This window comes from Misgurnus anguillicaudatus, chromosome 10 (assembly GCF_027580225.2).
Source record: "Misgurnus anguillicaudatus chromosome 10, ASM2758022v2, whole genome shotgun sequence".
In the NCBI taxonomy this organism is placed as follows: Eukaryota; Metazoa; Chordata; class Actinopteri; order Cypriniformes; family Cobitidae; genus Misgurnus; species Misgurnus anguillicaudatus.
The window spans coordinates 22,231,007-22,258,981 of NC_073346.2; the positions used below are offsets into that span (position 1 = coordinate 22,231,007).

The following is a 27,975-nucleotide window of genomic DNA, read 5'->3' on the forward strand; positions in this document are numbered from 1 at the left end:
TTCAAAATGTGCTAAAAGCTTTTTTTGTTGACATATTTCCTATTTTCTGTTTGTATCTTAATGTACAAAGCTGTACGTTTATAGCAGCCTGATTTAATGGACATACATTTTCATTACAGCATTTATGTTACACATTTAAAATATTATAATGGTAATCAATCAAATTCAGCCAAGGACAAATGTTTTCCAAACATGTCAGGTGGGAAGATGGAAATGTGTTAAATGTGTTCAAAATTATGATTATTTGAGGTTTTTTAAACCATAATTTCCATCCTACACAAAAAGAACAATGCATAGACCAATAAAGAAATTAAACAAACTACCGTGTAATTGGGTAGGTATGGTTTAATTTTATTAGTACTATAATCACTATAAATGTACATAGGCATGCTAAGAAAGGCTATTGAACATTTTCACCATATAGGGCTGTTTTCCCAGACAGTGTTTATATTAATCCAGGAGTAGACGTTAGTTATATTATGACATTTTACAAACATATCTTACAAAAACATTATTGGACAAACAATGGCACTAATATTTTTACAAATGTGCAAGAGGTTTTTTAATTTAGGCAGCTCAAACATGCATTTTTGTATGGGACTAGGATAAGTCCTGTCCAGGAAACCACACTATTGGTAAGATATTTTTTTAACAATGACCTTTTGATGACAGTGACTTAACATAGGAAAGTTGACACAATGAGAACCTACCAATACACAGCCTGTTAGGGACTACAGCCAACCATCAATTAATAAAACAGTAAATAATTTTAAACTTGGTCAACTTTCTTAAACCCAATTATCTTGTGACAGTATAAAATTCTTTAAAAAAAAATCATGAAAGACAGTCATATTTGAATCATTCATTTCAGTCATTCATTTTTTGTCCCTAGCCTTTACAAAAATATTACATTTGAAAAACACCTTAGGGTTTCATTTTTTTTTTTCAAATTAAATTTTTTATTTGAGCAATTACACCTTCTTAATCATTAATGTGGCAATTTTGTATTCACTAATTATTTACAATTCCAAGCACCACAAAAGTGCTCATCCCCGCAGTCAAGTACAGAGGAAAATTTTCTACAATTTAAAATCTAATGATATATCTGTCAAATATTATGTAAATGGCAAAGAAACCTAAAATTTTGAATTAAATTATAAAATATATAATGAAAACAGTTGTCCCCCAGATTTGTGTCACTGGTGTTACCGTTTAACAAAAATCTCTTTATTTTAAAATAAAAATCACACTAATGCCAGCTGGAATTTCAACGTTGATTAAAGGTCAAGGACAAGGTTGAATCAACGTTGAATTACCTTTTGATTTTGCAAATTTTTTAACGTTGAACAACAACTGACATTATTTCAATCAAATTTCAACGTTGATTTTTAAGCATTTTATTAACCTTTTGCAACCGTTTACCATTCATCGTTGACCAAACAACAACTGACCTTATTTCAACCAAATTTCAACGTTGAAGGTCAGTCATATGCCTGCTGGGATGACATCACTTGATTATATTCTTTCTATTTCCTGAAGATCTATAAAGAAATGTCCATGTTGAGTCCGCTGTATCTTTTCATTTATCAGAAATCTTCTTATTTATTTTATGATTTTAGTCACTGGTATGATCTTCTTTATAGAAACCATTTGGTAAAACTGATTTTTCATGAAAACTGTCACTGGTGTTACCATCCTAAAGGGTAATACCAATTTAAATAAATGCACAAAAATATTTAAAAATCATTAAGCTTCCTATCATTAATTAATGTGAATTCATAAATGCAAAGGGTAATCTAATAATGTGGCTTAAAATAAATAAATACATTTAGCGCCACCAACTTATGAGGCGTTCAACCATCCCTGAAAACCGATCTGTTCTGGGACTTCCATTCTTCTGGACTACAATTCCCACAAAGTAGGAGTCTGCGGGTGACGTCACAAGGTCCGCATCCCTCTGTTATGGTGGCCTTGCACGTCTTGCATAGCGAAAATGAACGTAAAAACAATAAATTATTATGAAACCGCACAGTAGATGTGATGCCGGGGGAAGACACCAAAAGCTGGTGAGTTTAAGGCTTATATTATTAATTTAACGCTATATATTTACAACGTAAGGGCTCTGCTTGCACGTTTTGCCAAGACACAATATAAAAAGCAGTTTTGCGCACAATGGGCTGTAATAACGTGATTTTGTCGCCTGCGAAAACACATGGAACGGGATCCTAAAAATGAATAAACGACAGTAAACAAACCTTTTTGACGCTATCTAAATTTCGACTTCCTCTTTCTAGTTTATCGATGCATGTAGTGGTACCTAAATGGAGAGCGTATCACAGACGCGCCAAAGGCGCATTTGATGATGCCCGGTAATGCTGTATGGGTTGGCAGTGGGTTTTGAAAAATCGCGATTGCGGTAATCCTACCTATGTGGATGTGCTAGATGATGTCGATAAAGCAGTTTCGATAAATTAATTTATTGTTTTGCAGGGTGTGTGAGGTGTTGTCCCAATCAGCTACTAGTTAAATTGATGTAATCACTTATGGCTATTGTTAATAATTTTCCCATTTTTGGTATTTGTGTGGATGATATTTTGTGACGTGTACAGTACGTTTTTCTATGCTTTAATGGATCATGCAAATCATTGCTGTCAGAAAATCCATGAATGTGGATAAAATAAAGTTATGAATTGAAAGCAGTGCTTCCAATAAATCTATAAATAAATTTATGCGTTTATCCTAATGATGTGAATTATAATTCATGGGTTGTAATTGTGGGCTACCACAATGGTTATGCATTCCATACAACGTAAATGATGCATCTGAAGGGCACACCAAAGGGCATCAACTAGTTTGTAAGTTTGTTTAAAGTTGACATTGCCAGTGTTTTAAATGTTATTTTCACACTTTGTAGCCATTCAAGTAGTGGTAAATCTAGTGTGTAAACTTGTAATATATATTCTGTATCTGTTTTACTTATTGATATTTAGCATGCATAATCTTTTTTTTTTTACATTTTAGGAGATCCTTTTCATAGCTTGCATGATTATTCAATGAGAAAATTGATTTAGCATCAAAAGCTGAGCATCATGGAACTTACTAATCACTCAGTCACTGATTCACTTCCTGCTGAAGCAAATCTGCACAATGGATCGCTTTCATTGTCAGAGCATCTATCTTCCTCTGAGGCACTAGTAGATCCTCTACATGGAATAGAGGTTACAGAGGATACGGCACAAAGCAATGGTCTTGAGTTGAAACTTAACCTGTATGTTCCAGCACATCCATTAATAGAACCGATATCTCCTGCAGAGGTAACCATTGATCAGTGTGTGCTTCCCACAGCATTTCAAGAGACCGGTCCACAACCTGAAGCCACTGAAGAGAAAACGCATGAAACTGGTGACCCCACAGTCGTTCCTCCTGATACGCAATCGAGTCAGATTGAGCCGAACTCAGATACTCTGACAGAATCAGCACCCAACAATACGAGTTTATCAGACTGCGGACAAGAACGCTTGTCTGTATGTTCAACAGACTCCAAAGAAACACAAGAAACACAAAATGATTGTGTTGCTTCGAAAGAAACCATTCAAGGCACACTGGAAATAACATCTGATCCTGCTCTCTCCAAAGAGCCAAGATGTGAATCAGACTCCTCCACTAATGTATCCAGTGTATGCACACAAGACGGCGTTAGAAAGAACATCCCTCCAAAGAAAGACAAATATGCCCCACTGAAAATCAAAGTAATGCCTCTCACCTGTAAGTTTTCACTTTTTAAATGCTTTAAAATACACTGTATTTCAAAATACAGCCTAAAACAGTATTATGATACTCATATCTTAAAGGGACACTCCACCTTTTTTTGAAAAGAGGCTAATTTTCCAGCATTTTTAGAGTGAAACATTTGATCCCTACCTTCCCGGAATCCATCCAGCCGATCTCCAGGTCTGGCGCTACCACTTTTAGCATAGCTTAGCATAATCCATTGAATCTGATTAGACCATTAGCATCATGCTCAAAAATAACCAAAGAGTTTCTATATTTTTTATTTAAAACTTGACTCTTCTGTAGTCACATTGTGTACTAAGACAGACGTAAAATGTGCAATTTTCTAGGCCGATATGGTTATTCCAGCGTAATTCTCAAGGACTTTGTTGCCATACCATGGCTGTAGCAGAAGCAATGATATTACGCAGGGCCCGAAAATAGTCCCCTGCTATTGAAAGTAACCAAGGGGACAATTTTCAGGCGCTGCATAATAACATTACAGAACTACAAAAGAGTTTAAATAATACATTTAAAAATATCGAAACTCTTCTTTTTTGAGCGTGATGCTGGTGGTCTAATCAGATTTAATGGATTGTGCTAAGCTGTGCTAGGGGTGGTGCCGCCGGACCCGGAGATCGGCTGGATGGATTCCAAAACAGTAAAAATCAAATGTTTCACCCTAGGGGAGCAGGAAAATGAGCATATTTTCAAAAAAAGTGGAGTGTACCTTTTAAATGAAGCATAATTTTGGGATTGATGTTCTGTTTTTTATTTCTAGCATCTCAGATCTCCCTACAATGCCAGGAATGTCACATCATCTTCCAGGACCACAAAAGCAAAGAACGTCACATCAAAATAAGCCATCCTGCAGAGTACGCGCAATGCATGCTGGCGGATGCCCTCTTTGCCTGTTACGTCTGTGATCAGCATTTCGCTTGCTCCGCAGATCTCAAGGCCCATCAAAGCACACACACAGAGAAAGAAAGATTCAAGTGCCCGCTCTGCAATGAGGCCTTCACAAGATCTTGTGATCTAACAAGTCATAAGAAAGTTCACTTTAACAAACAAGGTTATTCCTGCTCGGAGTGCGGCAAGCTTTGTAAAACCCTTTCGCTGCTCACATACCACCAGCGAGTGCACACCGGCGAAAAGCCTTATGTTTGCTTACAGAATCACTGTGGTAAGAAGTTCACTACACCCAAATCTCTGATGAAACACCTAGAAAAGCACAAGGAGGGGGATAAAGAGGTTACAGCTGACCGGAGAAATGCCTCGGACGCCACAAAGAAACGGAAGAATAAAGGCAAGTTTATTGTTATCAAAAATTCACATTGTTTGGATATGTGTATGTTAAGAATGGAGGTAATGGCCGGTTTCATTAGAGATTTGGATTGCTATTAAAACTGAATTGTAAGCTACACTTTGTTTGTAAGAGTTACCCTGGATTTTTTGGATTTGTACTCCTATCATTGTTTTGATAAGTTCAAACATGATTAGAGGAATAAGGATGGGCCTTTATGCCATCCCTAATAGTTGTTTGTTGGTAAATGTTGCTGTTCTGATTATTTATGCTTAGAATTGTTTTATTCACAGGCACAAATGAACGAAAGTTCAAATGTTCACAGTGTGATGCAGTCTTCAAGTCGCCTAAAACACAACTTCTTCACATAAAAAACAAACACTCAGGAGCAAGTCAAAGCAAGACTGTGTCCGTGTTACAAACAAACTCAACAGGACTTATTATAACACAGACGACGCCTGGTCAACCACAGACTCTGCCTATGGAAGGTGGTGTGCCGATAACACAGCAAATAGATGTGCTTGATGCTGAGCAAATTAAAAGATTGATCGAGAAATTTGATAATGTAAAAAAAGTGAATCAATTGGTTATACTGCCTTTTCAGACACAAGGATTAATGAAGCCACTGCACTTAGATTTTACCCAGTCGACAGATCAGCCAACAGAATGCATGCAAACTGACACAGACCCATCAAATGAGCAAAATAATCAACACGTATCATCAGAGATGGAAGATTTGCAGCAAAATGAAACTGCGGTTCTGTCACAGGTGGAAAATATTATTTCGTCAGAAAACTCGAGACTTGAAACTCAACTGGCACCTGCGGAATTGACTGAGGCACAGACTCAACTTGATGAAGTTTATCTTGATCTCATACCAGTTCAGACTGAAACTTCGGTTTTAATGGATCAAACGTCTTTACAGGTAAAAGTGTCACAAAATGATGCAATTTTTGAGCAGGCACACGCTGCAGAGTTCCAGCACATTCCAGTTACACAAGACAACGCAGCTTTGGAGACAACAATTGAATCGAACCTTATTCCACTAACTGAAACAGAGAAGTGTCAAAATGTTGAGGAGGACAATGCATCGCTAACAAAAGATGTAACAAATGCATCGCTAACAAATAATGTAACAAATGCATCGCTAACAAATAATGTAACAAATGCATCGCTAACAAATAATGTAACAAATGCATCGCAAACAAATGATGTAGTATCAGAGGAGGCTGTTAGCAATGCAGACATGCTGTGTTCTGGACAAATACAAGATTTTACAGACTTGGACTCACAGGTGCTATGTGGGCCAACTGACACAACCAAATTAAGTGAGCCTCAAGAACTTGAACAAATCCAAGCTCAAAAGGATCAAGTTGACTCTGAGAAAGAGCCAACCATTGTGGAACCACAACCTCAGACAAAGCAGCCTTCCCTTAATAATTTGCAGAACAGCACTTCAACAGACATGCAGTCAAAACCAAGAAAAAAGAAAAAATCCTCAAAACCGAAGGTAATGACCAAACCAAACAAAACCAAAGTCAAACAAAATCCAAGTCCGCAAAAAAGTGAGCAGGACAAAGTGGATGTTTTGGAAAAGCATGACAGTAAAAAATGCTTTAAACAAAAAGTGCAAAAAGATAAAAAAGCAAAAGAGGCTGAAGGTAAATCGAAGGAAGAAATTATGTCGACACATCAAACAAATGTTGTTAAAGACAACGTTTCAGTGGTTCCACAAGCAACCAAAACAAAAGCTCAGAAAAGAAAAATGACTCCGGATCAGAGCAATTTAATAAAGAAGTCGAAGACTGTCCAGAATCAGAGCAATTTAATAAAGAAGTCAAAGACCGTCCAGGAAGCTCAACAAGATGAAACATTGATACCTGTGCAAAAGAAAAAGAAGAAATGCAAGACACCTCAAGAAGATTGCCCCAACCCTAACCCGAAGGTTAAAAAACCCAAAAAGAATGATTTTCAGAAAAACAATCTTAAAATGCCAAAGCATAAAGTAGCAAAAAAATGTAGTCCTGATGCTCCAGACAAATGCCAAATTGAGAAACAAGCTTTGCTCTTATTGAAAGGGCACAAGCAGCCTCAGCTGAAGGTACACAAATTGGATGCCACCGAACTAGAAAAATCCCCCTCGAACAAGTCTGATGTAAAAGAGCCTTCACTTTTGCAGGAACAGGAAATAACGCCGAGCAAATCAATCAAAGTCACAAAACAAAAGAAAGCCAAATCAACTAATAAAAATAAATTGTTAGAGGGTCAGGGCAAAAATTCGCCTATGGCCAAGCCTTCTGTTGACAAGCCTAAGATTGCACGGAAACGAAAAGCACCCACTAAAATAGACCAGGAAATTGCACTGAGCCCTCCGTATTCCCGACTTACCCTTGGGTGTCAAGACTGTGGGACGACATTCTCAGAGGTGTCTGCTTTACAGGAACACATGGCATCTTTTCACTCTGCTGAGAAGATGGCTGTCCAAGATGAGGCCGTTGGCATTAGGAAGAAAAATGACATGAGAACTATTGAAAAACATTATCAACCTAATGTCTTTGAAATCCAGGTAGCGACTGACTGGGAGATGGGAGAGATTTTGGGAGACAGGGAGGAGCCAAGACTTTCATTTCCAGTACTGAGTCCATCTCCTTCTTTGACACTTCCCTCAAGCTGTGTTGAAGGAAAGGAAAGTGAAGGAGGCAAAGAAGTTGAAGGAACTGTTTCTGGACCTTCAGAGGTCTGCCAGGTGTCAATCCCAGCCATAATCGAAAGTACTGTGCCACAAGAGGTCGCAGAAAATACTGAAAGTAGTGACATTGACAAAGAACCAAGCAAAGCAGTAGAGCTCATCACAGAAGTCAAAGATCCAGTGGAGGAGGAAATAAAGGAAGAGTTGCCCTTAGATGTGAATTTAGTCATGGTTGGAGATCAAAATGAGGAGATTGGGATAAACATTCATTCTAGTGCCTCCTCCCAAGAACATGAAACTGAATTGAGCAAATCTCATCCATGTCCTGAACCTGAACAGATTGCAAAAAAAGCAGATGTAGCATTGACTGAAAATGTTGTTACTGAATCTGAGGTAAAGCAAGAAGAGGAGGAGACTCTTGTACATAAAGCTGATGATCAAAAAAGAGGGATGGGAAGAAACTCTGCGATAAGGGGGAAGAAGGGTGTTGCAAAAGGCCAAGGCAAAAGATTGGTCGGGAAAAAGACTAGCAAAGCAAACAGAAGTAAAAAGGACACGGAAGCAAAAAAGGATCTACAGGATTGCCAAGTTGTCTATCAGCTCTGTGTACTCAATGATACTCCGGAGGTAAAGGACAAAGAAACGGACATGAATGGAGATAAGGCCTCTGAAACTTGTGTACTGTCATCTGCTGAGGAGAATCCTGAGGATCAGGTAGTGTTCGAGTTGGACTCAGTTACCACAAGTGTAACAGAGGTGATGAATTCTCAAGATGGTTCGTTTATTGAGACATCTACAGAGCTGATTAGAGATGACAGATCTCCAGGAATCATACTGGAAAAATTCTTGACTGCTCGTGAGAGAAATGCGGAAAATCTAAACAGCCAGAATCAGAGGACACAGGTAACTGATGTTGTATGTTTAGTTAATTTAATATATATTTTGTATGAAGTCTCCATTTACAAAAAAACATAAAAAATCTGTTAATGTGAATTTATTGGTTTTGGACAAGGATAAATTGATTTGGTTTCTTCTTAATTAATTTAAATGTTTTTATAGTGCATAATTGTGTATACTGCATTATTGTTAAAGGCTAATTCAGAGTTGGACACCAGTTTGGCAGATGTGAAAATAGAAGAACGTTCTTCAAACCAGGTCCCTCACAGTCTCACATCTGAGAGAAGAGTACAAATGTTTTTGGTAAAAGCAGAGGAACACTTTGCTCTGAATGAGCCAGTGATGTTTCAGGCTAACCAGCCTACTGATAACCATCATGTTTCATGTCAAGGTGGGTTTAAACCAATTTATTATACCAATTATTAAAGGCACACAAGGCAAGTCTGAGTATTATTTCTCTACTAGCTCCCCCTAGTGTCTGGGAGTAAATGCGTTCTATATCTATATACTATACGACTATACGAGACTGAAGGACACCGGGTCGGATACAGCGAACTTGCAAGTGGGCTATTCTACCTACAGACGGTAGGGGCGGGCGAGAGAGTCTTCATTCTTCATGTAATGAGTCATTTAACCATATACCGACTTACGAAGATGATTTATTAACATAAAAATGCTGCCTTGTGTCCCTTTAATAATCAATATAATTACACTTTTCATCCAAAGTGACTGACAGTGCATTTAAGCTATAAATTTTTATGGGAATCGAACCACTGACGTATTGGGCTGCTAACATCCGGCTCTACTAGAAACACAACCTGCTTGTTAGGTCGAGACGTAAGGAATACTGTTTCCGAGTCCTTCCCTCCACTCATTTTAATAGAGAATATTATTATTATTACAGCTCTTTATGAGCACTATTTATTCATATTAATCTGTTTTATTGTAAATTCTGCCACATGTACATCACATACAGAGAATTGAAATTGCGTTACTCTCACACCCTAGGTGTACACAGATAACTTTAAACACTACACGGTAAACACTATAACATTAAAGAGCACCTATTGTGTATAGGTTAACGATATGCTAAAGGTACAAACCCCAAAGTAAACGGTGACGCGAGTTATCGTCTTCAATGTAAATCTTTTATCTTGGATTACAACAAACACATGGATTGTAGGCAACAGTTTACTTCCTGGGATCGGTAACGTAGAGAAGACGGACATTATCATAATTCCTCCCGCTTCGTTTACAGCCTGAAAGTTAACTCCTGTTATCAACCAAATCTTTCAAACATGGTAAGGAGAGTCATGTTTCCAGCTTGTACAGATTAGCTGGCCAATAAGAGACACGGAGCTTTTCAAATCTGTGCGTTTCAGGAAGAGAGAAATCTGGAGTTACAAAAATGTACCATATGTGGAAAAAAATGTTTTTTAACCATAAACCATGCGAACACATTGTATTATACCAAATACACAAAATATCGTTATTTTTTTAGGCAATGAAATTGGTGCTCTTTAAACACTAATGGGAGAGTTTTAAACAAATTACAAATGAATAATTAAAAAATAATAATATAAAAATACAAGGCACATGGCAGATTAATAAGTTAATAGGTAACTTAAAATTTTATAAACTCACAGTGTACACTCCTGTCTCCAGGCTCACGTAACTAATCACCGACAGCAATATATTAATAATTCTTTAAAGTCGCCATTTAAATTAAAATGAAAAACGGAATTTGTTTTGGAATATTGTGATTTTTTTTTTTTTTACAAATGACTTATTTATGAGCTTCATTATTTTGAGGCTAATGGCAGGTGGCCAGGGAGAAGATTGCTGCGATTAGCAATTAGTAATACAACTCAACTTCAAATGATCCAATGAAATCTCGATGGACAAATTCAAATTCAGCCCTGCCTTATTCATTTCAAATGCCGGTTTTACTCGGATATATGTCACCACGTGGAAAATAAGGCAATCGCTACTTCCATTTCACGGCGACTTTAAAAATCCATGTCCATGTGTGGTAATCTTGTATTTTGTTATGGAGAAAAAAAATTAGGATCTGATGTTTTACATTATGATCATTATGAAGTGTATATGAGCGTGATTTTTTTTATATCACCCTACGGCCTTTGAGATCGGTTGGACCCGGAAGCGCTGCATGGCGTCAGACTTAAAGGAACAGTATGTAGGATTGTGGCCAAAACTGGTATTGCAATAACAAAACTTGTTGCTAAAACTGGTATTGCAATCACTCAACTAGTGGCCAATACACAAAATGACAACATAAACATCAGTTGAGGGCTGCAACTCCACTTTTTAAATGACAATATCCTGACCAGACCACTGTTGTCAGTGATAAAAGTATTTGAAATGAAAATGATTTCTAAATTTCTAGTGACATATCAGGTCCATTTTATGATTCATTGATATACATTTCTTACATACTGTTCCTTTAACAAGCAGATTAATATTAATACAATGTATTTGAGTCTCAGCTAACAGTTTCAAGAAACTTAATTTTCTAAATGTGAAAAAAAAAACTTTTTGAATTTTTTTGTATTCCTCCTGCAGATGACACCATTGATAAGAACAGAGATGGCATCTCTTCTGACTCTCATGTAGTTCCCCTGCAGTCGTACAGCAAACAATGTATTTTTTATCCTGTTAAGGAGGAAGAGAAAGAACATTTAGTGGAGTCTTCTCATGCAGATCAGAAGTGTTTGGATTCAGAGAGGTTGGAAGGTAAATCTGAATTATGCAAAATTTAGTTCGTAATTACTATTATCATTATTATTATTATTATTATTTATATATGAGGAGCTCAAATGCAAAAGCCTAAACGCCATCTGCGTCAAAAAAATGAGATTATGATATCGACCGAATGTTCATATTAAATTATATCTCACATACTTTTGCTTCAAATCCGCTTATCAGGCCATTCAGAAATAGCTGTTTGTTGGCTGTATCCATTAAGAGTCTGATAAAAAAAAATGCTAATTTACAAGAAAACATGTTAGACCTCTTTAGAGGGTTTTGCATCTGAGCTGAACGTTAATATTCAGTCCTATCTTCCAACACATAGGGGCTTCATCTGCAATAGAAGAATGTGAGGAAATTGCGGTGGATTCGGTACAAATGGAAATGCCCCAACTTTACGCTAACTCTGAAGAGGGTAAATATAAGAAGAGCGAGGTTAAAGCTTTGACTTGTCTGTTTCTTATCCCCAATCTGAGAATGTGTTTTTTTGTTTTGTAGGTGATGTTAGCGCTGAACAGCAAAGTACACAGGGCTTTTTGGAGTTCCTTTCCCAGAATTCAGACTCTGATGAATCTCCTGTTGTCCATTCAGAGCCAGAAGCTGAAACCATTTTGATGTCCTGTTACCATGGTATACAGAGTAGTGCTACAGGACATCAAAATGGAGCTGAGATATGTGATCCTAGTGGCAGACAGTGAGTGTTGCTGACTGATATAGATATAAGAGTATGCAAAATTGTCACAACAATTTCTAACAATGGTTTAACTTTTTTTTTCTCTCTCTCTATCAGAATTGCGAGTCCTTCTCAAACAGCCCACATAGAAGCAGAGGGACAGCCAAGTCGGAAGCCCATTAACTACTTCAGCCAGTATTTTAGTTGGAACACATGGTCGGAAATTGCTGTCTTTACTGGAGAAATGTCAAAACTGCCAAACCCAGTTACAGAAAAAGAGGTTGCACAGTATGTAGGAATCCACATAGCAATGGGAACTCTCAAGGTATAGTTATAACAATAATGCAAAATACAACTAGGCTTTAAATATTGTTTTAAATATGTATAATCTCCTCAGAAACATAACTAGGAAAGCTTTCGTCTTCCTCTCTTTATTCTCATCACACAGTTTCCATGCACCAAGCTCTACTGGGAAGACTTCACCAGAGTCCCTCTTATCTCTGATGCCATGTCGGCTTCAAGATTCTGGGAGCTCACTCATACACTGAAGCTCGCCAGAGCTGGTGGACCTTCTGTGGAAAACAATAGTGCTCATCAATCTCCAGAAATGAATGGAGACCCTTCTGAGCCAATTAAGAAAACTCAAAGTCATGCCTCCTCATGTGACACATCCAGAATGTTCTCCCAATCACGTAAAGAGATGCACGATCCTCTGTGGAAAGTAATGATGTTGATTAACCGAGTTCAAGAGGGGTGTCGGGCACTGAAGCGAAATGGAAGTTTTGGGGTTGACCAGTACCCACTTCCTTTTCAAAGACACCCAACCCATTCGTTACTTCACACAGTTGTGGTAAATTGTGAAGGGTTGGTTGTGGACTTTATCTTGAGTGTCGATGACTCCAATAGAGAAACTGTAGTTGAAAAAATGGTCTCCAGAGGCAAGGACAGAAATGAAGGGATGGTGTTTCTTTGCAAGCCAGAGCTGTCCACACCTTCTATGTTGGAGCATCTTTTAGAGGTTGGTGTGCAAAGTGCTGGCAAGGTTGGTGGGGCAAGGGGGCAAATTGGTGACGAGTTTGTGAGCTCGGATGGTAAACTCAAGCTATTCAGATGTCACCATGGCTTCATCCTTTCTGCGGTGGTAAAGGAAAAGCCACGCTCAACATCTCTTGTCAGCGGCTTTGAGCGAGCGATTAAGGCTGCGAATCTGAACCGGGACTTGAGAAGTCTTTATCGTACTCCGAGCACGAATTCAGCAGTCAGCGCTTGGCCACAGTCGGTTTTTTGGGACTTAATTGATCTGGTATTGGTTAACTCATGGATACAGTATAAACAAGATTATAGTCATATTGCAGATTTGCTATCACTTATGGCATTTCGTTTAGAGGTGGCTAAAGCATTAATCCTTTCTAGTGGTGTCGATGCACAAGACTCATCGCCCCCCTGCCCTCCTGCTCCAAAACAACACGGTCCTGATACAAGTTCAAGACCTTCTCCAGTTCTTGAGACACCTTTGCCTGATGTGGATACTCGCTATGATGGCTTCGGACATTGGCCAGAGCAACTAGCAGAGAGTGAGGAGGCCAAGTGTAGATTTGGAGGCTGTGGACGAACGTCGCGTGTGCGATGTCTTAAATGCTGTGTGTTCCTTTGCATTTCTCGAAACCACAATTGCTTTCTTAAGTTTCACAGTCAGGGTGCTTTGTAAGGCCTACAATCTGTGGACATGTGGTCGGTTAACACAAATTTGTTTATGACAATTAAGTTATCACTTGTTTAAGACTTACTATGTAGAGCCAACCCTATGTGTTTGTGTCCAGGGTATGTATAATGTTATAATGAAATGTTTAGTTTAGTGTTCATCGAATGTAATGGTGTGTTTTTATTTCACGTTGAAAATGTATTTTATATGTAATTTTATAATGCATTTTAGTTTTATGCATTGTTAGAATTGTATTCATTGTCCTAAAAGGAGAGCCAGTGTTCAGAATGTGAATGTGTTGCAAACGCACCTTCAAATTATTTGTACAAAATAAAAGTGTTTACATTTTACAGGAAGTCTTCTTGTGATGACCAATGCTACCTTTGAATTGTAGTCTATACCAGTGGTTTCCAAACTTTTTCAGCGTGTGGCCCCCCTTGTGTACGGTGCATTCCTTTGCGGCCCCCCAAAGAAAATTTGTGGCACAAAACTGTTCCACATTTTAATAAAAAAAAAAAAACATTAATTATACAAAAAAGTAGTATACTTTCGTAAGTAGCCTTATTTTTTTTTTAAATAAGAATTCTTGATAAATTAATGTATTTCATAAAATGTCATAAAACTGGGCCACCCTGGCACCATCTCGCGGCCCCGGCCCCCAGTTTGAAAACCACTGGTCTATACTATTATGGCATATTTATAAGTAGTGTATATACAATTATTTTATATAAGGACTACACAATAAACCATATTATGCCATTTTTAAAGTGGTAAAAGCATGCATCTTAAGACCTGTTTCTCAATGAACAGAACGGAAAGTACAGCTGCCGTTGGCAGTGCACGTGATGCAAGCTTTTTCCAGTTGTAGTGGCTAAGAGCGGGACACCACTCTTTTGCGCCCCCTTTATTTTTTGTATGTGTGCTTAGCATTTGTCTTCCATCCAGAAAAAGCTTATTCTCTCACAGGTAAGAATTGTTCATTAACTTTTGACCATAAAAACTGAACAATTAGCTTTATTTTTAGTCTTTGTTTAAAGGCTTTGCCTAGCGAACAGGCAAGTTTAACCTCGAGCTTCCCCGGTTAGCACATTCAAAAGCAGTTAGATAGATAACTTGGAGATTATCAACATAGCTTCAGTGCTATCAGTAATGTTTTTAGACCATATTTATGTTTTTTAAATAAATAATGGGACGAGTAACATTGCTAGCTACATACTAGCAACATAACATAAATTAGGTTTGCAGCAGCTCGAGGCTTCACAAGGCCTCGTTAGCATGTTAGCCTAGCCTAGCTTAGTTTATACAAACAAACGGTAGGCGGCTCTAAAACACCCGATTTGAGGAACCATTTGTTTTCTAACACTGTTTTCTGACGTTAAACCAGTTAATTTATAATAGACAAACGCTTTGGGTTTGAAATTGTTATGTCTATATATCAATGGAAGCTAAACATAGTTTGCTTGTGAATAGTCCGCGGTATTTATAGCTCAGGTGCAAAGCCTTGCTTACTCAGCAGCGTGTTAACATAATGGAAAATTCAGAAAGCAAGTTTTTGACTGTAGAAATCATTCATATGCATCATGTTGATGTTGTACGTTTTAAATGTGACGGGACTGTGCGTACTTGGTTTAGTAATGGTTCATCATAGGTAATAACTGTTTTACATGTCTTTGTTACCATAAGGTTTACAGTAGATACAACAGGTGTGTGTGCATTGGATCATTTAGTCCTCATAATGGACGCTGACGTTTTGAAGATGGAGGAAATGATAATGGGAGAAGAAGAGGCTGCTGCCCCTGCTGAAATTGTCCCTGTTAAGACAGAGGACACGTACACAACCATCATCATTCAACAACCTCAAACAGTTCCTATCCTTCAGTCATGTGAGTGTCAAAGCACATCATACATTTTTATATAGGAAACAATGATGGACAGACATTCAGTAACAAGTACCTGTGCCATTTTTCTTTGCCTTTCCTTTACTTCCCCGCTTTATCAAGTAATGGATAGTAAAATTTAAAATGGAAACCTTAAGAATACCTAATTCACCATGTGCATTTTGATGTGCTGTCTATTGGATAATAAAACCTGATAATAAAACACATTTAGCTTTGTGCCTCAACAATAGACCGTTTTTTTTTTTTAAATGCAAGAACCCACTTTCCCTACATAAATGATGCCTTACTTTCTAAAGGTAAATTTTATAAGGCTTTTATATTACCCAAAATTGTTTTTAAAATTCTGTTAATAATTTTTTTAACTTTAATTTTGGTATTTTGGGATCAATACATACAGTGTAAAATATGTTGTAGCATTCCTACCTATTTTTTCTATTTTAATAGCTATGCTATAGAAGCTATATTATAAGATATAATTGGCCATGTCTTTCATTTTGGTGTTGTAAATTTATTCTCTTCTCTGTCTGTATTTAGACCAGCATGAAAGCCTGCAGTGTTTCCAGTGTTTTATCACTTTCTGCAACTCAAAAGCAAAGGAAAGGCACATGAAGAAGAGTCATCGGGAAGAGTACAAACAACAACTTCAGCAGGTTAGCAGTAAGCTATTTACAATATAAATGTAATAATGTCATAAATGTGGCTTTTCAATATATGCTTTAGAATTTTTAATGTAATTTTTAGCATGTGTCTTGGATCATTTGTGTTTCAGTCATTTACCATGTTCACAGTCTATTAAGAAATTAGCATACTTATCATAATGACTTTTCAGTACAGCAATAAAATACATTTGTTTTATTTCTACTATTTAAAACATGCTACTTTGTTATACAAATTTTAAATGTATATTTTAAAGGTCCCGTTCTTTCTGTGTTTTTGGATTTGGTTGTGTTTACAGTGCACAATGTGTTTATGTTTCACATGTAAAAATAACGTTTTACTGTATTTTTCACACAATTTACTTATCTCTATATACCGCTGCTTTCAATGTCCTAAAAACGGGCTTGATCTATGAAGTCTCTCCTTCAGAAATACGTAACGAGTTCTGATTGCATAGCTTGTTTAGTGTGTTGTGATTCGACAGCAGCCTAGGTTGCAGTTAGCCCAGCTGGCGACTGACATATTCCTGTGGGAGGAGCCCCGCCAAAAAACTGTTCTAGTGACATCATTAAAGCAGGAAGTAGAGGGCTGTAGTCCAAACCGGCCGTTCGCTGTAGGTTTTGAAAGGCGAATTCTGTTAAAATATATAGCGTCTGGCATTAAACTTTGAGCTTTATCATTTTACAGGTATTATTTATGCTACTATAGCAACATTACACACTAACTAGGGTTTAAAAAATGGGATCAGAAAGAACGTGACCTTTAATGCTTATAATTTTACTCTTACTAATAACCTTGACACTCAAGCATTATTGTTTGGAAGAAATGCATATATTTAGATACCCGTTGCCTTTTGTGTCAACAGTGCGACACACTGTTCACCTGCTATGTATGTGACCGTACCTTCCCATCCTCTGAGGAGCTGACACAGCATCAGTCGACCCACAACAAGGAGGACAAGCCCTTCAAATGTGTACACTGCAAAGAAAGCTTCCGCTTATTCTCAGAGGTAAGCAGAGTTTTATTTTAATTGGAAAAGTTACAATTATTCAAGTTTTTATTTTAGTATAGACGGTTTCAGCAGCAACAACATAAACGAACGGCTTTTGTGGACTAAACACAACTTCCGGTAGACATCCACATAGAATCAATAACAACCTTTTACAGTAGTTTATTTCTGATAGCAAGCGAAATAAATGACAAGTAAATTACCTTCGTTCATATATCATATTCAACGGGTATCAACTCTTACATCGAGTTAGTCCTTGAATTCTTCAAACCTCTCGACACAGTTGTGATTCATGCTTATTGTCTCCCCTCGTGATTAGCAAACTAAAATATTTTATTTTCGACAAGGTATTTGTTTCAGAGATCAGTTTAGCTACTAGCCATACCTATAAATAAATACAGACCGGAAGTTCACTTTGGTTCAGGCTAATAACTGCGACAACGCGCGTGTGTCCAATGAAACCTTCTGTAAAGGATCTTACTTATTCCATAAAATCTACTTGGGGGAAGTAGTTTATTTATGTATTTGTTCACTTTTGACTCATTTATGACAAGTCACTTGTTTGGTGGACAAAAAGAAGCAAGGGCAACACTGTCATGACGGCAACCTTCTTAACTGATGCCATTATTCCCAGCGCGTCATTAAATTCTTGTGTGCCAGGGAGCAGGAACAACACACTCGCTGGTTTTAACCCTCTGCGCGCTAACAATCTCTCTAGTGCAAGGAAATGTCAGAGTCGCGCGTATTACAAGCTCATGTGCGTGGAAGAGTCTGCATCATTACAAGTTCAGGTGCTAGAAGGTGTCCATGCCGCGTGCATTCAGGTCCGAGCAAGAGTCCAAGGCGTGCGCATTAAGCCCAGGTACGTGCGAGAAGGAATCCGTGCATGTTACAAGCTCTCTCGCACAAAATGAAGCCCACAAACCGTCTTATGCAAGGAAAAGTTCGCAATGCGCATGTTAATGTGAAATGATGATGATAATAATAATAACTATTGTCATAAAAGCCCGATATCGGCGATACACGATACTATCATTTATCGGCACAACCCTAATGTGAACACGGCAATCGCGCTTAGATCCGTACCAAAACAACCAATGTGAGAAGAGCAGAGATGTATAAAGTACTAGCGACCCAGACTTGAGTAAAAGTACAAGTGCTCTATCAAAAAAGTGACTTGAGTAGAAGTTGAAGTGTTCTTTAAGCACAGCACTTAAAGGAACACGCCCACATTTTGTGAATTTAGCTTATTCACCGTATCCCCCCAGAGTTAGATAAGTCCATACATACCTCTCTCATCTCCGTGCGTGCTGTAACTCTGTCTGACGCAGCCCCCGCTAGCTTAGCTTAGCACAAAGACTGGAAATGCATGGCTCCAGCTAGTATACTGCTCCCAATAAGTGACAAAATAACGCGATCATTTTCCTATTTATGTGTTGTGATTTGTATAGTCAAACCGTGTACAAATAACAAGGTGATATGAGACACAGCGATCTTTTAACAGTATACATACTGAGAACTATATTCTCTGAAGACGAAGCACTGCCGCATGGGCGGAGTGATCTGCTCGCAGCACACGAGAAGCCCCTGGTGAGGAGCAGAGAGTTCGGTCAGAGTTGTGCAAATCACTCCACCCATGCGGCAGTGCTTCGTCTTCAGAGAATATAGTTCTCAGTATGTATACTGTTAAAAGATCGCTGTGTCTCATATCACCTTGTTATTTGTACACGGTTTGACTATACAAATCACAACACATAAATAGGAAAATGATCGCGTTATTTTGTCACTTATTGGGAGCAGTATACTAGCTGGAGCCATGCATTTCCAGTCTTTGTGCTAAGCTAAGCTAGCGGGGGCTGCGTCAGACAGAGTTACAGCACGCACGGAGATGAGAGAGGTATGTATGGATTTATCTAACTCTGGGGGATACGGTGAATAAGCTAAATTCCCAAAATGTGGGCGTGTTCCTTTAAGTGGAAGTACTAAAGTATTAAAAAATTTTTGTACTTAAGTATTGCAAGTAGTTTATTTTAAAATATACTACTCAAGTACTGAAAGTAAAAGTACAAGTATTGTGTAATGTAGTTATTAAAGAAAACAGTCAAAAGTTTGAATTTAATTGTTTATATTATTTCAAATGTTTAAGCTAAAGTTCACTCACAATTCCTTTGGCTGTAGCAGGAGTACAAGGACATGAATGTTCAGATAATTCAGATTAATTTAACTGATATGGCGATAGAGAATTCAGAATTAATGAAATATCAGTCGATATAATGGTAATAGGTAAAGGTGTTTCAATGTATTTAGGTTTCCTTCTTTCGCGCACACTCGCCCTTTCTTGCGCATTCTCTCCCTCTCTGTCTTTCTCGCGCACTTTGGTTCTCTCTTCGCTTCACATTTGTCCACAACCCCGGCTCATTTTTGTGAGTGAGAGGGAGGGAGGGGTCGCCCTTCACTATCTCTAATTGGTTCAGACCACCATGTGACCATGATTCGTAACATTTGAGAGTAACGAGTAACTATGCAGCACATAAAAAATGTATTGGAGTAAAAGTATTAAACTCAAAGAAAAAATGTACTGAAGTAAAAGTGGAAGTAGGAGAAAAAAATAATACTTCAGTAGAGTACAGATACTGTCTTTTAGTACTTAAGTACAGTAGTAAAGTAGTTCTACTTCGTTACTATACATCTCTGGAGAAGAGGTGGTCTCGGCCCGATTGCAAACAAACTCTGGAGTGGTTCGGTATAAGTGTGAAAGCAATCCAACCCAATGGACCTTATTGCTTTTTTAACCATGAACATACCTGATAGCTCTTTGGTGATGAATTCTGGTGAGCACGTCAACGCTATTGCACCTGTTCCTTATAAAATGTCTTCTAATTGCTCTTCTCTGCAATAGGTCCATGGTAAGAATGTTGTCTCGTCTAAGTTTTGATTCCTGCTCACAATAATGAAGAAATATAACCACAGTTACTAAAAAAGCCACACTTTAATAATCACAATAATCCCGGAAAGCTGCGGTCTGTCAGTCCTGAAGGACAACTTTGAGCGAAATTACGGAAAATAAACCGATGCACTCCGACCAGTTAAAGGAGCATATGTATGTGATTTGTATTAACAAAGTCTGGTTCGTATGGAAATATTGCCTTATGAATGCAAACCGAACCAACACGAAATTGCAACATGGTAGCCATTTAACTCCCGGTTTCGGAACAAAGCAATCAATCTACAGCTTTGAAAACACCCTTACACATGCTCATGTATGGAATTTGTAATGTAAATGATGTAATTATTACTGTTGATTACCATTTAAACATGGATCTCACTTTTCTTTCAGAGCTGACAACTCATCGACGGCAGGTATGTCCTGAACGCCAGTTTGCGTGCAAAGAATGCAACGAGACATTTCGAAGTCCTGGACTTTTGCGTAATCATCGTCTGGCCCAGCACCCTGTGCACCTGGAAGAAGAGGATGCAGAGGATCCTTCCAAGACCTATCGATGTGGCAAATGTGGTACGGGTTTTGAAGAAGAGGCGGAGCTTCTGCAACATCAGGAGAACCACGCAGGTAACCGTAACTGCAACGGTGCCCCTGTCAAACGTCGAGGGAGACCACCTAAAGCTGAGGCTACCGCTGCTGGAGAAAAGAAACCGAAGCTAAAGAATGAGGATGAGGCAGAAGAGCCAGAGGAGTCCAACCATTCAGAAGAGACTTCTGCAACTTCAGCTGAATCAAAGGAAAAGACGGGAGGGCGAAGAGGGCGCCCATCTAAATGTGCCCAGGAACCCAAGGCTAAAGATGACCACGCAGAAAATGACGAAAAGAAACCCAAGGCTGTTCCAGAGCCACCTCGACAGATCCCTTGCACTGAATGTGACCTCACTTTCCCCGGTCTGGCACAGCTTCGGGCACATAAGAAAGAAAAGCACACACAGAAAAAGCCTCACCCTTGCGGAGAATGTGAAGAGAGTTTCAATCGACCTGAGCAGCTGACGGCCCATATGGCTAGAGCTCATAGTGCTGGCCGACACACCTGTCCTACGTGTGGAAAAAGCTTTGGCAGAGAGAGTAATCTGAAGGCTCATCAACAGACCCACGGTAAAGAAGAAAGCCCGGCTGCTGGTGGAAAGAGATAATTTAGTATAGGAAAATTTCGGAGGTGTATGTAGAAGAAGGATTTAAGATTTTTTTTTAAATGGTTATGTATAAAAGTCAGGGTTAGAATTTGCTTTAGTTTTAAAAAATTGCATCGCACAGTAGTATTGTTCAAATGTGTGAGGCTACGATTCAACGCTGTATGAGTGTGTTATATGAAACTGGAAAACCAGTCTTGGCTGCCTCTTTTATTATGACATCTGTACATAGCTTTGGCATGGTAAGCAAAAGGGATTTTTTCCTAAATTCAAATATCTAGGATAACCACGTTGTAGCTAATACCATCAACTGAATCCCGAGAAAAGCCTTTATATATATTGTTAAAGGCTTTACATTGTCATTTCCTTTCTTTATGGAAAATTTTAAAGTTTTTTTGTATGAATATACTGTAAGGCGTGTTATTGTTTTACATTAATTTTTAGAAGTGTGTACAATGGGTGAGAAATGTACTTAATGATTGTTATCTCATGACTAAATTCGATTTCAAATGTTTAATTTTCTACAGTAGCATTCAGTTTGAAATTATATTTGACTTCACTGTTCACAATTTCATTCTCCAAGGTCAAAGATTTTAAATGTTTGAATAATTGTTGAAAATGTTTTAAATGTCTTTTGATTTTCTTACTTTGATTTTATTTATTTCCATTCATAGTGCAGTCAAAAATGAATATGAAGTTTGTTTTTATTCAAAGTTAATGTGGAATTTTAGCTACAGGCAAGAATACCACTGTAATAACTAATCAGAGTTTTTGTCTTTTGTAATTTCTAGATACGACTTTGGTGCATTGCTGAATTTACCTTTGAATATATAAAATATTTCATTTGAATTAAGATTGTTCATTTGATCATTTATGGTTTCCTTTAAGATATTTAAAGGCAGGGTGCATGATTTTTGTAAAAATACTAACCGACATTGTTGCCTGGGTGCATATGTGTGGGGTGGGTCTATCAAAAGAAGGCCCAGATTCTATTGGGATAGGGTGTGTTTGTTTAGGTGATTTTAAATGTTAACATTGGCTTTTAGAGATCATGCACCCTGCCTTTAATTATACAGACTTTTAACACAATACTTGTTACCATAGTTACACAATCATTCATCACAAAGAAAAGAACAGGAGCAAATGCCATTTACTTTTTTTACATGGTCAATAAAGATAAAAGGTTACTTGTGAAATCCTGTATCCAATCACGTGTACGCCTGCATCAGCCAAGTAAGATAAATGGGGAAAAAAACACAATACACCTATCATTATTAAACGTTTTTGTGTGTGTTAAAAGTTATCACTGGCGGTGGAAACTTGAGACGTGTATCAAACATTCCGGTAGTTTACTGGCTAACTTAATTTTTGAACATTAGGATGGGTGGCGTGAATCAAGAAAATACTGTGTATATAAAGGAGAGAAAAATGATTCGGATTTTATCCACACATTCTTTCCTCAGACAGAAGATTAAAATGAGATAATAACATAAGGACATTTTTAAAGTTATACATTTTCAGAGAGTAAAATTATAAAAATAACTTGCGGACGTGATACTGCTCCAGTCCTACAGATGGCGCTATACACAGCCTTCCTTAAACACTGATACCGGAAGAATCAGACTGAGGTCACATTTCAATGTATTGATACTGGATGCCTAAGCAACCTAATTTGAGCTTTGTTTTAGTTATAAAATATCTTACCGTTGGTGGTGGTTACAGTCACAGTTTCGTTTAGTTAATCATCACAATAGATAGTAGCTCACCAGTTATAAATAGTAATATGATCACAGTCTCATTGTATTGTGTTGTGAACAGTAGAGCCTGGAGCTAAGGTGCTGGAATGCGTCTCGAAGGATCATAGGTAATATTTACACACCCTTTATTTTAGTAACGTTATTCAGATTGATAGCACGCGAATGAACGAAACGCTCAAAATGTTATAGGACTTGTAAACTAATCATCTCGAGCGTGATACACGAGCGACTGCTTTTGTCTGCTTGATCTCAGTTTAGTTAAGTCGTTCACGGAGGAGCATGTTCAGACAAATCGCGCAGACAATCCAGAGGCTTGAAATACTTAATGATATTAGAAAATTACAAACGTATCTGTCTTCTCAAACTAATTTGTACATGCCCACACTGACGATGTTTTTCAATGTTTTGTAGGCTGCTATGTCTTCAGAGTTCACTCTCGATATCCAGCTTACAGAGTTGGGGTTTTCAAGCTGGGATTTCCCCCTCTGCGAGCCACAGAGTGTAAAGGAAACTTTTTTGCCAACCCAGAATAGCATTGAGAAACCAGCACCTGAAGCTCAGACACCTGCAGCCGGCTGTGAGGATGACTGCACTGTCGCAGGTGGATCAGCTGAAAAAAGCTTCCTGCAGGACCATCAGTATTCCTGTCCCACCAAACATGACCCAACAGTTAACGCAGAACAAGCTCAAAACATTTCACAAACAGTCATCACGGAGGAGAGGGAGAAAACCATTTTCAGTAAAAAGCGCAAGATGAAAAACAGAAAAGCGCTAGAAGAACAGAAAAACGATGACAAAGAGTCACAAGAGAATACAAGTGAAGAGGACCAATGTTCAGAAGTGAGCCAGAAAGACTCTAGTCTTCAGATGGATTATGATGTGTCTGATGAGGACAGGACAAATGAGCATGCAGAAATTGAATGGACTGAGGGGGAGGAGGATGAAGAGGAGGAGGGAGAAGAAGTAGGAGAAAACGACGAGGAGGTGGAAGAAGAGGAAGAGGAGGAGGAGGAGGAAGAAGAAGAGGAGGAGGAGGAGGAAGAAGAGGAGGATGATGATGATGTTTCCTGTTCAGGTATTACATATTTGTGCTATAAATAAACAACAAATGATTTTGAATAGTGAGGTTTTATTTTGACAAACCCACAACATGAAGCTGTTAGATGTGCCACAGGATTCAGTCTTTTACCGTTATAGATGTAGTAGAAGCTAATAGATGTTCAGTGTATATTTACTATATTACATTCATATATTATGTTCTTGTAAAGGATTTGACAGTTCAGGAATTTTGTTGGCAAGTTAAGGAAATTATTAGGAAATTTGGGGTAATTTATACAAGCTCAAACATTAGTTTCCTCCACATCTGACTCATCTTTATCCTTGTGCCCAAATTTCCATATATTACCGTTTAATTTCCATGGAAAGTTTCCAAAATTCACAAAATTTTGCAACCCTACCCATATTTCTTTGTATTTGCACTTGCCCATATCTGTTGAATGTGGTGTTTTGTAATGTGTGTGTGCATTTGAAGAGATGCAAATAAAATTGTACAGCTGTGCAATGGCAATAGAGGGTATGCATTGACGTCACTTTTCCACGTGACCACGCCGGTACTCGCCCTGTTGAGTGGCAAATGTTCAACAAAATGGCTGGTTTTCATAGCGGCTGACTATAATCAGCTTAAATTGAATTTAGTTGGACTTGATAGCAGAGGTGGACAATACTTAGTTACATTAGTTACATTTTCCAAGCATCTGTGCTTTATTAGGCTGTTTGTATTGGGAAAAATTTTACTTCACTACATTCTACAGCATATAATCATACTGTGTATTCTTTAATATTGCATATTAAAACTTATTTAATACCTAATTACATTAAAATTGTGGACTTTCACTTGAAAAAAGTATGTTAATATACTTAAATATTAAGGAACTTGTCAACCCACCTGTGGTCTGTGGACGTTGGCATTAACGATCAATTTACTTCTGCTTTCGGTGTTTCTTGGCAGTCTGTAAAACGATAGCTCAGAATTCTTGTTAAATCTGTTAGTACAGTCTATCGCACAACAGCTGTTTCCCATTTCGACGCATTTTCCCCATTTTCGCTGGTTTCACGCTGTACACAAATTCTGCTGCTCTGTCTTTTGCCACTCAGTGAGCGTAACCGCAGTCACTTTCGCCGAAGGTGACATCACATGCATACCCTCTATGAAGGTATTCTATTCTCTTTAAATTAAGTTTTAGGCCTAACAAATTTATCCAGGCTGTTTACCTTCATCTGTTTAAACAACTATTGATGCATGTTTTCTTTCATCGTTTTCAGAGACGACAGGACTTGGAGAGAACGAAGAGAATCACTGCCATGTGTGTGACATTACATTTCCCTCTTTATTTTTACTCCGAGAACACTTGAATATGCACACAGGCGTTCGGCCCTACCGCTGTGACGAATGCGGCAAGCAGTTCTGCCAGTTAGTCAACTACCGTACGCATCTTCGTTCCCACTCGCAAAAGGCCTCCATCCACTGTCAGGTTTGCTCGACCATCTTTGACACCGAGGAACAGCTCCAGAAGCATTTGGACACGAACCATTTCGAGAACGAGTTCTATCAGTGTGACTTTTGCAAGAAAATTTTCACTGATCTAGAGCTGTGCCAGGCACACGTGGATAAACACAGGCAACAGGCAAAGCGACATTTGTGTCTCAAATGCGGCACTAGTTTTCGTCAGCGCAACTCCCTGCTCCGGCATCTGGAATGGCACAGCAGAGGCTTCTTCTCCTGCTCCGACTGCGAACGGACATTCTCCAGTAAGGCTTCCCTGTTGCGTCACAGCTTCTCCCACTCGGGCGTCTTGCCGTATACGTGTCTAAAGTGCAAGCGGCATTTTCGCTTACCCTCTCTGTACCGCAATCACGAGTGCAATCCAGATAACATCCAGTGCATGGCCTGTTTGGTTTTCTTTAAGAGTCAGGAGGACTTCGACAAACATAAGAAGGACACAGGATGCTGGGGTCATCAGGGGGCGTTGCCATCAAAGACTGATGAGATTCGTTGTATGGAGTGTGGGCAAGTGTGCGCAAGTGTGGAGGATTTAAAGAAGCATGGGAGCACTCACCAGAGGGTCCTGAAATGTGTTGAATGTGGGATGGGTTTCCGCTCATCCCTCATGCTTATGTCACACATGGGAGGACATGCAGGACAGCGGCCTTGTCTCTGTAAAGATTGTGGCTTGGGTTTCCCACATCAACAGGGTTATGACAGCCACCTTAAAACATGTGGACAGGTGGCTCCACCAGTGGTGAGTGCACTTTGTTGATCATATGCTGTTATTGATGATGTTTGTTAATAGTTCATATAATATATTTCAGTAATCAACAATTCTGTTTACAGGCTACAGCAAAGAAACCTAAACCGAATAAACCTCCCCGTCAGCCTCCTCCATCTACAGTGAAACCAATTGCTCCTAAAGTCTTTTTCCAAACACTTGCTCAGGACTCGAACCTTGTAACATTCGCACATAACAAGGTGGCCCATGCAATCCCATTGGGTGACCAAAAACAGCCTGCTGATGGTGTGTGGAAGCTTACCTTAAATGAAAAGCCTCCTCCGGGCGTGCCCTTAGTCATGCTTTTGCCACTTTCATCATCTACCTCACATCCTACCAAAATCTCCCCAAATATGTTACCTTCCTCTCTAGTCTTAGAAACACCCTCATCTGCTCCATGTGTTATATCCACACCAGTGGTTTCACCCAGTCATGTTATTATTAAAGAGAGACAAGACATACCTACAGATATAGTGATACCAATGGAAAGTGATGAGGTAGGCGAGCGGACCCCAGACTTGGAAGTTACAGCAGAAGTGGAGGCGGAGGATAAGCACATAAGTTTGAAAGACAAACCTGAAGCACTGATAAGTGATGAAAAGGTGAATTCATCTGGAGATGCATCTCTCAACTCCATGAGCTCTTCAAACTCTTCAAATTTGAAGGACTGTGATTCTTCACCTGGAATGGCAGAAGGTAGTGTCCCTTTCTCAGTAGTAGCTGAAACGCCTGAAACTCCAGTAACATCTACTAGTCTTGTTTCTAGCGCTTCAGAAGTTGCTTTTGACAAAGGACAACTCAAAAAATCAGTTGATTGTGTGCAGGGTTTGAACGCATGTGATGCAGAGGTGGAAGTGAATGAAGAAATAAGAGTGGAGATTGGTGATGAAGACAGTGGGGTGGATATGTTGGAGGGTGAACTTCATGAATGTGTCACTTGTGGGCAAGTTCTTCCTGAAAAGGAAATGATCCAGCATTGTATGACGCATGCTGCTGTCTCAGACAGTCCCAGGGTGTCTTCTGTTAAATGTGCCTCAGACACTATAGACCGATCCCCTTCATGTAGCCCATCTAGGAAACGGCAAAGATCTGGTACAGAGCTGTAAGAGTTATAATGACCTCAGGTCAAACAGATTCATACTGTTAATAGGATGGATATATTCATTTTTTGCTCTGTTGAGTAATGTTGCTCAAACTTTATCTTATCATTCACTTAAAATTTGTTTTCTTAATTTTAAAAGTTTGTTTAATGCGAAACTGAATCTTTTGTATTTGTTTGACTCTTTACATTGATTTTGCCGTATGTTTGCTTTCCCTCATCTGTATGACCACGTAAAAATAAATGTACACTGGGAAATTGGCTTTTGTTTTGGTTCGTTTTTCCTTGCAT

At 38.6% G+C, this 27,975-nt stretch overlaps 4 protein-coding genes and 1 long non-coding RNA gene across 6 annotated transcripts in view; 3 read left to right on the top strand and 2 right to left on the bottom strand.

Moving 5' to 3' along the window:
- LOC129447986 (serum paraoxonase/arylesterase 2) overlaps positions 1-25,376 on the bottom strand; it is a 315,340-nt gene extending 289,964 nt beyond the window's left edge. For both annotated transcript variants that reach the window (XM_073872111.1, XM_073872110.1), the window contains exon 1: positions 25,365-25,376. The gene's annotated coding sequence lies outside the window, so the exon portion shown is untranslated. The remainder of the gene's footprint in view (positions 1-25,364) is intronic.
- Positions 828-3,005, bottom strand: LOC129448006 (uncharacterized). Its single transcript, XR_012371536.1, has 2 exons — positions 2,256-3,005; positions 828-1,979 (listed from the first exon to the last, which is right to left on the bottom strand). It is a non-coding gene; the product is annotated as an uncharacterized lncRNA (long non-coding RNA).
- Positions 1,913-14,160, top strand: znf576.1 (zinc finger protein 576, tandem duplicate 1). Its single transcript, XM_055210018.2, has 10 exons — positions 1,913-2,066; positions 3,022-3,765; positions 4,553-5,077; positions 5,368-8,666; positions 8,856-9,051; positions 11,244-11,414; positions 11,755-11,844; positions 11,928-12,123; positions 12,220-12,427; positions 12,551-14,160. Exons 2-10 carry the CDS (start codon positions 3,090-3,092, stop codon positions 13,808-13,810), a joined length of 6,621 nt encoding a protein of 2,206 aa, XP_055065993.2. The 5' UTR covers positions 1,913-2,066; positions 3,022-3,089; the 3' UTR covers positions 13,811-14,160.
- On the top strand, positions 14,614-22,355 carry znf576.2 (zinc finger protein 576, tandem duplicate 2). Its single transcript, XM_055210021.2, has 5 exons — positions 14,614-14,770; positions 15,488-15,687; positions 16,237-16,352; positions 17,225-17,368; positions 20,708-22,355. Exons 2-5 carry the CDS (start codon positions 15,540-15,542, stop codon positions 21,503-21,505), a joined length of 1,206 nt encoding a protein of 401 aa, XP_055065996.1. The 5' UTR covers positions 14,614-14,770; positions 15,488-15,539; the 3' UTR covers positions 21,506-22,355.
- On the top strand, positions 23,102-27,947 carry LOC129448007 (uncharacterized). Its single transcript, XM_055210020.2, has 4 exons — positions 23,102-23,366; positions 23,671-24,334; positions 25,582-26,558; positions 26,651-27,947. Exons 2-4 carry the CDS (start codon positions 23,677-23,679, stop codon positions 27,689-27,691), a joined length of 2,676 nt encoding a protein of 891 aa, XP_055065995.2. The 5' UTR covers positions 23,102-23,366; positions 23,671-23,676; the 3' UTR covers positions 27,692-27,947.
- The last annotated feature ends 28 nt before the right edge of the window (positions 27,948-27,975 follow it).

Excerpts from the sequence above, each read along its gene's own strand:
- znf576.2 (XM_055210021.2), top strand. The coding sequence starts at position 15,540 with ATGGACGCTGACGTTTTGAAGATGGAGGAAATGATAATGGGAGAAGAA. Across the intron at positions 16,353-17,224 it reads ACAAACAACAACTTCAGCAG|TGCGACACACTGTTCACCTG; the intron begins GTTAGCAGTAAG and ends TTGTGTCAACAG. Across the intron at positions 17,369-20,707 it reads GCTTCCGCTTATTCTCAGAG|CTGACAACTCATCGACGGCA; the intron begins GTAAGCAGAGTT and ends TTTCTTTCAGAG.
- znf576.1 (XM_055210018.2), top strand. The coding sequence starts at position 3,090 with ATGGAACTTACTAATCACTCAGTCACTGATTCACTTCCTGCTGAAGCA. Across the intron at positions 8,667-8,855 it reads GCCAGAATCAGAGGACACAG|GCTAATTCAGAGTTGGACAC; the intron begins GTAACTGATGTT and ends TTATTGTTAAAG. Across the intron at positions 11,845-11,927 it reads TTACGCTAACTCTGAAGAGG|GTGATGTTAGCGCTGAACAG; the intron begins GTAAATATAAGA and ends TTTGTTTTGTAG.
- LOC129448007 (XM_055210020.2), top strand. The coding sequence starts at position 23,677 with ATGTCTTCAGAGTTCACTCTCGATATCCAGCTTACAGAGTTGGGGTTT. Across the intron at positions 24,335-25,581 it reads TGATGATGTTTCCTGTTCAG|AGACGACAGGACTTGGAGAG; the intron begins GTATTACATATT and ends CATCGTTTTCAG. Across the intron at positions 26,559-26,650 it reads GACAGGTGGCTCCACCAGTG|GCTACAGCAAAGAAACCTAA; the intron begins GTGAGTGCACTT and ends TTCTGTTTACAG.